Genomic DNA, 9,498 nt, shown 5'->3' with positions numbered 1-9,498 from the left:
AGAGAGGGAGAGAGAGGGAGAGAGAGGGAGAGAGAGGGAGAGAGAGGGAGAGAGAGGGAGAGAGAGGGAGAGAGAGGGCACTCCGTAGCCCTGCTCAGCTCTGGACAGGGTGGTGCTGGGACAGGAGAACAGGTCTTGAGGCCTCAGGCCTGTGCTCTGCCGGGCTGAGCCGCCACCTTTCCTGCCTTCAACAGCTCCCAGGTCTCTGGACCCGTGACACCCCCTGCGGGTCCCCAGCTCGAGGCCCACGTAGCCCCCGGCCCCCCGTGTGGGTCCCCGCCTCCCCCAGCCCCCTGGCCGACCCTCCAGCACCCCTGCCCTGCCCCCGTCCTGGCTCCCTGTGGCCCCAGGCTCGCTGTCCCGGTGGGATGCTGGGAGCCCCCCGAATCCTGCAGCACCCTGACACGCAGTGCCCCTGCCGCCATGTCGCCCCACACCTGCTGGCCTGTCCTTCCAGCTGCCCCCGACGACACTGATGTCAACTTTGTCACACACACACACACACACACACACACACACACACACACACTGAGCATGGCTGGACCCCCGGCACCCTGCACCCCCGTTCCCAGGCTCAGGGACAGGGGGCCCCGTCCTGTCATCCTGGGGGAGCAGCGTGGGTCTCATCAAGCGACCCCCAGACTCCGCTCCTCAGCCCACAGGGTGTCCTCACGACACCCCAAGAAGGGGGTTCTTCCTCACGTTTTATTTATTTTCCTTTTCCCTTCTCTTCTCTTCCTCCTTCCCCTCCTCCTCCCTCCTTTTTTCCCTGCCGCCTTCGTTGTCACTTGGGCTTGGTTCCGGCACTATGAATCCACCGCTCCTGGTAGACGGTTTTCGTCTTTCTATCCTACCATTATCCTTGCTGGGACAGAGAGAAATTGGGAGGGGCGGGGAGGGGAGACAGAGAGGGAGAGAGACAGAAAGAGCAGCTCTGCTTCACCGCTTGTGAAGCTTTCCCCCTGCAGGTGGACACCCGGGGATCCAACCCGGGTCCTTGTGCCCTGTAGTGTGCTCAGCCAGGTGCGCCACCACCGGCCCCCTTCTCCCCGTTTCAGATGCAGAAACAGCACAAGGGAATCGGGGGACCCCGAGGGCTGCCAGGTCTCTCACCGCCCCTGCTTCTTATGGAGGTGCCCGGATTGGGCGGTGGGGGGGGTCTCGAGTTTGGGGTCCCTCCCGAGGGTCCACTCAGTCCCCGCCCGGCCGGCACCCTGACGGGGACCCGGGGCACAGGAGGGCTGCAGCTGCTGGCGTTTATTGAATGTTCACAGACAGGAGCGGGTAGCATGGGAGGCGGCAGGGGAGCCCTTGGTGCTGGGTGCTGGGTGCTGCGGCGGGCGGCGGGCGGGCGGCGGGCTCAGTAGTCCGACAGCGGGTACCGCAGGAAGATGAAGACCAGCACGAGGCAGGAGGCCGCCAGCGCAGAGCTGGTGATGTTGAAGAGCCTCGCAGTCTTGGCGTCCTCCACTGCGCCCTCCAGGTCATTCAGCAGCTTCTTGTCTCGCACCTGGGGGTGGGGGCACGGCGGTGGGCACGGGCCCTGGGACTGAGGCGGCTCCAGCCAGAGGGGGGGCCCCCTCACATGGCCGGCAGGGGCAAGAGTTCGAGCCCCTGGTCCCCATTTTCATGAGTGGTGAGGCAAGGCTGCAGGTGTCTCCCTCTCTATGCGCCCCCTCCCTCAATCTCTCTAGCCTCTCAAATGAAATAAAATTAAAGGGAAAAAAGGACTGGGTGGTGGCACACCTGGTTATGTGCACACACTGCAGTGCTCAGGGATCCAGGTTCAAGCCCCCGCTCCCCACCTGCAGGGGGGAAGCTTCCTGAGTGGCGAAGCAGCGCTGCAGGCGTCTCTCTGTCTCTCTCCCTCTCTATCTCCCCCTCCTCCTTGATTTCTCTATCTCTGTCCAATAATAAATAAATAAAAATATTAAAAAATAAATAGATAAAACAAGAGGGGAAGGGAGTTGGGCGGTAGCGCAGCGGGTTAAGCGCAGGTGGCGTAAGGATCCCGGTTCGAGCCCCCAGTTCCCCACCTGCGGGGAAGTCGCTTCACAGGCGGTGAAGCAGGTCTGCAGGTGTCTATCTTTCTCTCCCCCTCTCTGTCTTCCCCTCCTCTCTCCATTTCTCTCTGTCCTGTCCAACAACGATGACATCAATAACAACAACAATAAAACAAGGGCAACAAAAGGGAATAAATAAATAAATAAATGTTAAAAAAAATAACACCTTAAAAATAAGAGGGGAAAAGCAGCCACTAGGATTAGTGGGTCTGTGATGTGCGCGAAGCCTGGGCGAGGTGGTGGGCAGGGCAGGACGGCTCCCAGGCCCTGTCTGTGAAGAGCTGCCCCCGAGGCCTGCCACCCTGCCCGCGTGGGCTCAGTAATCACTGAGGGTCGATGAATGGACAGAGGGAGAGGATTCCAGGGGAGGCAGCCTTCCCATCAGGCCTTGAAGGATGGTGGGGACAGGAGTTTCAAGGGGAGGAGAGAACACAGCCGGAACCCTAACACAAAGCTGCTGGGGGGTGGCGGGAGGAGGGGGCAGAGGAGGTTGGGGCAGCCAGAGGGCTTGAAGGTCCCACCCACCACCTACCACCTATTACCCATCCTTCACTATCTCATCATCCATTCATCCATCCATTTATCCATCCATCCATCCATCTGTCCATCCATCTGTCCATCCATCTGTCCACCCATCTGTCCATCCATCTATCCATCCATCTATCCATCCGTCTACCCATCCGTCTGTCCATCCATCTGTCCATCCATCTGTCCATCCATCTGTCCATCCATCTATCTATGCATCTACCCATCCATCTGTCCATCCATCTGTCCATCCATCTATCCATCCATCTATCCATCCATCTGTCCATCCATCTATCCATCCATCTATCCATCCATCTATCCATCCATCTATCCATCCATCCATCCATCCATCCATCCATCCATCCATCCGTCTATCCATCCGTCTGTCCATCTGTCTATCCATCCATCTATCCATCCATCTGTCCATCCATCTGTCCAACCATCTATCCATCCATCTGTCCATCCATCTATCCATGCATCTACCCATCCATCTACCCATCCATCTGTCCATCCATCTATCCATTCATCTATCCATCCATCTATCCATCCATCTGTCCATCCATCTATCCATCCATCTATTCATCCATCTATCCATCCATCCATCTATCCATCCATCTATTCATTCATCTATCCATCCATCCATCCATCCATCCATCCATCCATCCATCCATCCATCCATCATCCATCTGTCCATCCATTTGTCCATCCATCCATCCATCCATCCATCCATCCATCCATCCATCCATCCATCCATCCATCTTCTCACCTTCCCTTTCCCGTCTGCCTCCATCCCCACTGACTCAGGATGGAAGGTCTGGACACACGGTGACATAACCCACCCTGCCAAGTCCCCTGTCTACCTGCCACCTCCAGTATCCCGTGAGCCCTCTGTGGTCAGCCCTGCCTGGGGCCCTGCAGTGATGGGGTAAAGGGACAGTGGAGGGGTGGCCGGGGGGGGGGGGCAGAAGCCCTCGCAGAAGGGAGGTGCCGGTGAGGGGTCCGGAGCACAGGAGACATGGCCAGCAGGTGGAGCCGACCGTGGCCAGCAGGGCTCTGACCCTGAGTCCGGGCGCCCTTGGACGGGCCGGGCTGGTGCACGCAGGTGGCCTGTGGCCTGCCGGGAGTGGGCAGCTGGGTGGGCAGATGGAGCAGCTCACCTGGCATGCTCCGTCAGTGACCCCCTCCAGGCCCAGCTGTGCCCCCAGGAAGAGCCAGAGGAGTGGACCCAGGACAGAAAGACGGAGCTCTCACCCTGGGCACAGATGGCCAGGCGGGCCGCCAAGGAGATGGCGTCGGGGCCCATGCCCGCAGGGCCTGGCAGGAAGAGGCACCAGACAGCTCACTAGCACGGTGCCCTCTGCCCAGACATGGCCAAGAGAGCCCACCTGTGCCACCCTGCCCCCGACGCCAGGGGCCCCTTCCTAAGCTGCTTTACAACAAGATGGGCAGATGCACACACCCACCTCCACACAGGCACACACTCATGCCCCAGCCCCCGGCCCCCCAAACCCCCACCTCTCAGGCAGCTGCAGCGTGCCAGCCTGGGAACCCAGTGTGATGCTTGGTATCCATGAGCCCCAGGGAGACGGAGCTCAGCGCCCCAGCCTGTCCCTGCTGGGCCCCAACACTGTGGGGGTGGGGGTGGGGGTGGGGGTGGGGTTGCCAGGGCCCACCGCTGCACTTAGCCCTCAGCCCTCCCATAACTAATGTCCACTTCTCTCATTGGGGGGTGGGGTGGAGGGGCTGTCTGTCTCTCTTACTGGGGCTGTCTGTCTCTCTTACTGGGGGTGTCTGTCTCTCTTACTGGGGCTGTCTGTCTCTCTTACTGGGGCTGTCTGTCTCTCTTACTGGGGCTGTCTGTCTCTCTTACTGGGGGTGTCTGTCTCTCTTACTGGGGCTGTCTGTCTCTCTTACTGGGGCTGTCTGTCTCTCTTACTGGGGCTGTCTGTCTCTCTTACTGGGGGTGTCTGTCTTCTCTTACTGGGGCTGTCTGTCTGTCTTCTCTTACTGGGGGCTGTCTGTCTGTCTTCTCTTACTGGGGCTGTCTGTCTGTCTTCTCTTACTGGGGGCTGTCTGTCGGTCTTCTCTTACTGGGGCTGTCTGTCTCTCTTACTGGGGCTGTCTGTCTCTCTTACTGGGGGTGTCTGTCTCTCTTACTGGGGGTGTCTGTCTCTCTTACTGGGGGCTGTCTGTCTGTCTTCTCTTACTGGGGCTGTCTGTCTCTCTTACTGGGGCTGTCTGTCTCTCTTACTGGGGCTGTCTGTCTCTCTTACTGGGGCTGTCTGTCTCTCTTACTGGGGGTGTCTGTCTCTCTTACTGGGGGTGTCTGTCTCTCTTACTGGGGGTGTCTGTCTCTCTTATTGGGGCTGTCTGTCTCTCTTACTGGGGCTGTCTGTCTCTCTTACTGGGGGTGTCTGTCTCTCTTATTGGGGCTGTCTGTCTCTCTTACTGGGGGTGTCTGTCTCTCTTACTGGGGGCTGTCTGTCTGTCTTCTCTTACTGGGGCTGTCTGTCTCTCTTACTGGGGCTGTCTGTCTCTCTTACTGGGGCTGTCTGTCTCTCTTACTGGGGCTGTCTGTCTCTCTTACTGGGGGTGTCTGTCTCTCTTACTGGGGGTGTCTGTCTCTCTTACTGGGGGTGTCTGTCTCTCTTATTGGGGCTGTCTGTCTCTCTTACTGGGGCTGTCTGTCTCTCTTACTGGGGGTGTCTGTCTCTCTTATTGGGGCTGTCTGTCTCTCTTACTGGGGGTGTCTGTCTCTCTTACTGGGGGCTGTCTGTCTGTCTTCTCTTACTGGGGCTGTCTGTCTCTCTTACTGGGGCTGTCTGTCTCTCTTACTGGGGCTGTCTGTCTCTCTTACTGGGGCTGTCTGTCTCTCTTACTGGGGCTGTCTGTCTCTCTTACTGGGGGTGTCTGTCTCTCTTACTGGGGGTGTCTGTCTCTCTTACTGGGGGTGTCTGTCTCTCTTACTGGGGGCTGTCTGTCGGTCTTCTCTTACTGGGGCTGTCTGTCTCTCTTACTGGGGCTGTCTGTTTCTCTTACTGGGGCTGTCTGTCTCTCTTACTGGGGGTGTCTGTCTCTCTTACTGGGGGCTGTCTGTCTGTCTTCTCTTACTGGGGCTGTCTGTCTCTCTTACTGGGGCTGTCTGTCTCTCTTACTGGGGCTGTCTGTCTCTCTTACTGGGGCTGTCTGTCTCTCTTACTGGGGGTGTCTGTCTCTCTTACTGGGGGTGTCTGTCTCTCTTACTGGGGGTGTCTGTCTCTCTTATTGGGGCTGTCTGTCTCTCTTACTGGGGCTGTCTGTCTCTCTTACTGGGGGTGTCTGTCTCTCTTATTGGGGCTGTCTGTCTCTCTTACTGGGGGCTGTCTGTCTCTCTTACTGGGGCTGTCTGTCTCTCTTACTGGGGCTGTCTGTCTCTCTTACTGGGGCTGTCTGTCTCTCTTACTGGGGCTGTCTGTCTCTCTTACTGGGGCTGTCTGTCTCTCTTACTGGGGCTGTCTCTCTTACTGGGGGCTGTCTGTCTCTCTTACTGGGGGTGTCTGTCTCTCTTACTGGGGCTGTCTGTCTCTCTTACTGGGGCTGTCTGTCTCTCTTACTGGGGTGTCTGTCTTCTCTTACTGGGGGTGTCTGTCTTCTCTTACTGGGCGGCTGTCTGTCTTCTCTCAAAGGGTTCTGTCTGTCTTCTCTTACTGGGGCTGTCTGTCTTCTCTTCCTGCGGGGTGTCTGTCTTCTCTCGGGGGGGGGGCTGTCTGCAGTGTCTCCCACTTTGCTCTAACCCTTCCTACAGTGATGGCAATGGGCTTCTGGGAGTCGGGTCCACCAGGGTGACAGGTCAGGGGAGTGAGGACATATCGTCCCCTTCCAGCCCTGACCACCAGGAGGAAATGCAGAATCCATGGGGAGGACGGGGTGGGGTGCAGACGTTAGATCGGCACTGGGTCCCCTCTTGACTGACCGAGGTGGCCAGCGTCCCTGATGTCTTTGGCGCCTGAAGTCCCTGAGCCGGGCCAGCTCCTCCCAGCAGCTGGGGTGCCATGCCAGTTTACTTTCCTGACCCAGGACAGGACCCCCAGCTCTGGGTCCCCACTCACCAACTAAGTTCACAAGCCAGATGGGCCCTGGACACTAGACTCTGGGAGGCCTAGACTCAGGACTGACCCGCACACCCCCACCTGTCTCTCCACCCCCCACCTGTCTGAGGACCCAGTGACCTGTTCTCCCCCCACCATAGGCCTATCCCTACTGGAACTATCCTCAGGACCCCTGCCCCCCAGAGGAGCCCACCACTGGACCACACCACCAGCATCCACACCCCCCAGGAGGGCCTGACCCTCCTCCTCCACCCCCTTGGCCCCTGGCCCCAGTGAACCCCCAGTCCCTGCACCCTATGCCCCCCATGAGACTCCTCAGGCCCTGCCCACCTGCGTTCTGTCACCAGGGGCCCCCCAGGCCCTCCCTCTTGCCCCCAGGGGAATGCCAGCCACCACCTGCACCCAGGAATCCCTGCCCCTGAGCCACCTGGCCCAGCCATCTGGGGACCACACCCTCAGCCTTCTGCCCCCAAGGGGACCCTGCCCCCTGCATCCCCAGGGGGCTCCCCAGCTCCCACCCGCACCTAGGGAACCCAGCCCCTGCCCCATTTCCCACACCCAAGCCTCCTGCCCGCAGGGGAGACCTGAGCCCTCAGGGGACCCCCTCCCTTGGCCCCCCTCTTGCCCCCAAGGAACAATTCAGCCCCCTCCTGTCCCCAGGGGACCTCACCCCCTGGCCCTGCACACCCCAGCCTCCTATCCCCAGGAGACTGTCCCCAGCCCCCAGGGGATCCTCCAGGCCACTATCTTGCCCCAGGGGACCCGCCCCCTGCCCCTGCACACCCAGCCTCAGCTCCCAGCCCCCATGGGACCCCCAGGCCCCTCTTGCCCCAAGGGACCCAGCCCCTGCCCCAGGCCTTCACTTGCCCCAGGGGACCCAGCCCCCCTGCCCCTGCCCCTGCACACCCCAGCCTCCCGCCCCCAGCCCCCATGGGACCCCCAAGCCCCTCTTGCCCCGGGCCCCCGCCCCTGCCCCTGCCCCTGCACACCCCAGCCTCCCGCCCCTAGCCCCCATGGGACCCCCAGGCCCCTCTTGCCCCGGGGCCCCCTGCCCCTGCCCCTGCACACCCCAGCCTCCCGCCCCCAGCCCACATGGGACCCCCAGGCCCCCTCTTGCCCCAAGGGACCCAGCCCCTGCCCCAGCCCCCTCACATCCCAGCCTCCCTCCCCCAGGCCCCCTCTTGCCCCAGGGACCCTGCCCCTGCCCCAGGCCTTTCCTTGCCCCAGGGGACCCAGCCCCCTGCCCCTGCCCCTGCACACCCCAGCCTCCCACCCCCAGCCCCCATGGGACCCCCAGGCCCCCTCTTGCCCCAAGGAACCCAGCCCCCTGCCCACCCCAGCCTCCCGCCCCCAGTCCCCATGGGACCCCCAGGCCCCTCTTGCACTGGGCCCCGCCCCTGCACACCCCAGCCTCCCGCCCATGGGACCCCCAGGCCCCTCTTGCCCCGGGGCCCCCTGCCCCTGCCCCTGCACACTCCAGCCTCTCGCCCCCAGCCCACATGGGACCCCCAGCCCCCTCTTGCCCCGGGGCCCCCTGCCCCTGCCCCTGCACACCCCAGCCTCCCGCCCCCAGCCCCCGTGGGACCCCCAGCCCCCTCTTGCCCCGGCCCCCGCCCCCCACCTTGAGCGAGTAGGCCAGCGCGATGAAGCCCAGGCAGCAGAAGTTGAGGTAGACGAAGTTGAAGATGGACCACAGGTAGTAGTCGTTGACCTCGGCCGAGTCGGGGCCCACCTCGATGACCGCGGCGGGGCGGCCCAGCGGCTTGTCGGCCAGGTGCCTGCAGGCCGGGCCCCGCGCGTCCGGGCCGCCCTTGGGCTCCGCGGGCAGCAGCGGGGGCGCCATGGGCGGCGGGCCGGCGGGCGGGGGCGCGGGCTGCAGGGCGGGGGGCTTGGCCACGCAGGTGAAGCAGCCCGGGGGGGACCCCGCGGGGGCCGCCCAGAAGGCCCCGTCCAGGGGCGCGCGGGAATCGGGGGCGCCGTCCGTGGTGCCGGCGGGGCCGGGCGCGGGGCCTGCGTGCGGGGCGGGGGGGGAGCCGCAGCCTCGGCAGAAGCAGCCCCAGAGCAGGTGCGGGGCCGCCAGCCCGGACCCCGACACCCCCGGCGGCGCCAGAGCCTCCGCGGCCGGCCGGGCAGGGACAGCGCGCTCAGCGCTCGGCCATCGGCGCAGGGACGCGGCAATGACACGCCGGTGACGCCGCCCGGCCCGCAGCGCCCGCAGCGCCCCGCAACGCGGCCACGCCGCTCGTCCCCCGGGCCCGGCCCCCGCCCCTCGCACGCCGCCGCCGGCACCCCGCCCCCGGTACCCCGCCCCCGGTACCCCGCCCCCGGTACCCCGCACCCTGCCCCCGGCACCCCGCCACCAGTACCCCGCACCCTGCCCCCGGCACCCCGCCCCCGGCACCCCGCACCCTGTCCCCGGCACCCCGCCCCCGGCACCCCGCCACCAGTACCCCGCACCCTGCCCCCGGCACCCCGCCACCAGTACCCCGCACCCTGCCCCCGACCCTCGCACCCCGCCGCCGGCACCCCGCCGCCGGCACCCAGAACCCCGCACCCCGCTCCTGGCACCCGCATCCTACCCCCAGTCCCCACCCCGGCACCCCGCACCCGTACCCCGCACCCAGTAGCCCGCACCCTGCCCCCGGCACCCCGCCCCCAGTACCCCTCACCCTGCCCCCGGCACCCCGCACCCTGCCCCCCGGCAACCCGCCCCCAGCAGCCCACCCCCCGGTACCCCGCCCCCAGTACCCCAAACCCTGCCCTCGACACCCCAAACCATGCCCCCCGGCCCTCTGTCCCCCGGCACCCCGCCCCCAGCACCC

The 9,498-nt window shown here is 63.6% G+C and overlaps 1 protein-coding gene across 1 annotated transcript; it reads right to left on the bottom strand.

Moving 5' to 3' along the window:
- Positions 1–1,240: 1,240 nt before the first annotated feature.
- On the bottom strand, positions 1,241–9,250 carry IFITM10 (interferon induced transmembrane protein 10). The gene is made up of 3 exons (XM_060177356.1): positions 9,162–9,250; positions 8,298–9,015; positions 1,241–1,510 (listed from the first exon to the last, which is right to left on the bottom strand). The coding sequence occupies exons 1-3, from the start codon at positions 9,248–9,250 to the stop codon at positions 1,361–1,363; spliced, it is 957 nt and encodes a 318-aa protein (XP_060033339.1). The 3' UTR covers positions 1,241–1,360.
- Between the last annotated feature and the right edge of the window lie 248 nt (positions 9,251–9,498).

Source organism: Erinaceus europaeus, chromosome 17 (assembly GCF_950295315.1).
Source record: "Erinaceus europaeus chromosome 17, mEriEur2.1, whole genome shotgun sequence".
Classification (NCBI taxonomy): Eukaryota; Metazoa; Chordata; class Mammalia; order Eulipotyphla; family Erinaceidae; genus Erinaceus; species Erinaceus europaeus.
The sequence above is the reverse complement of the archived record's forward strand: the minus strand, read 5'-3'. Positions and strand labels throughout refer to the sequence as shown.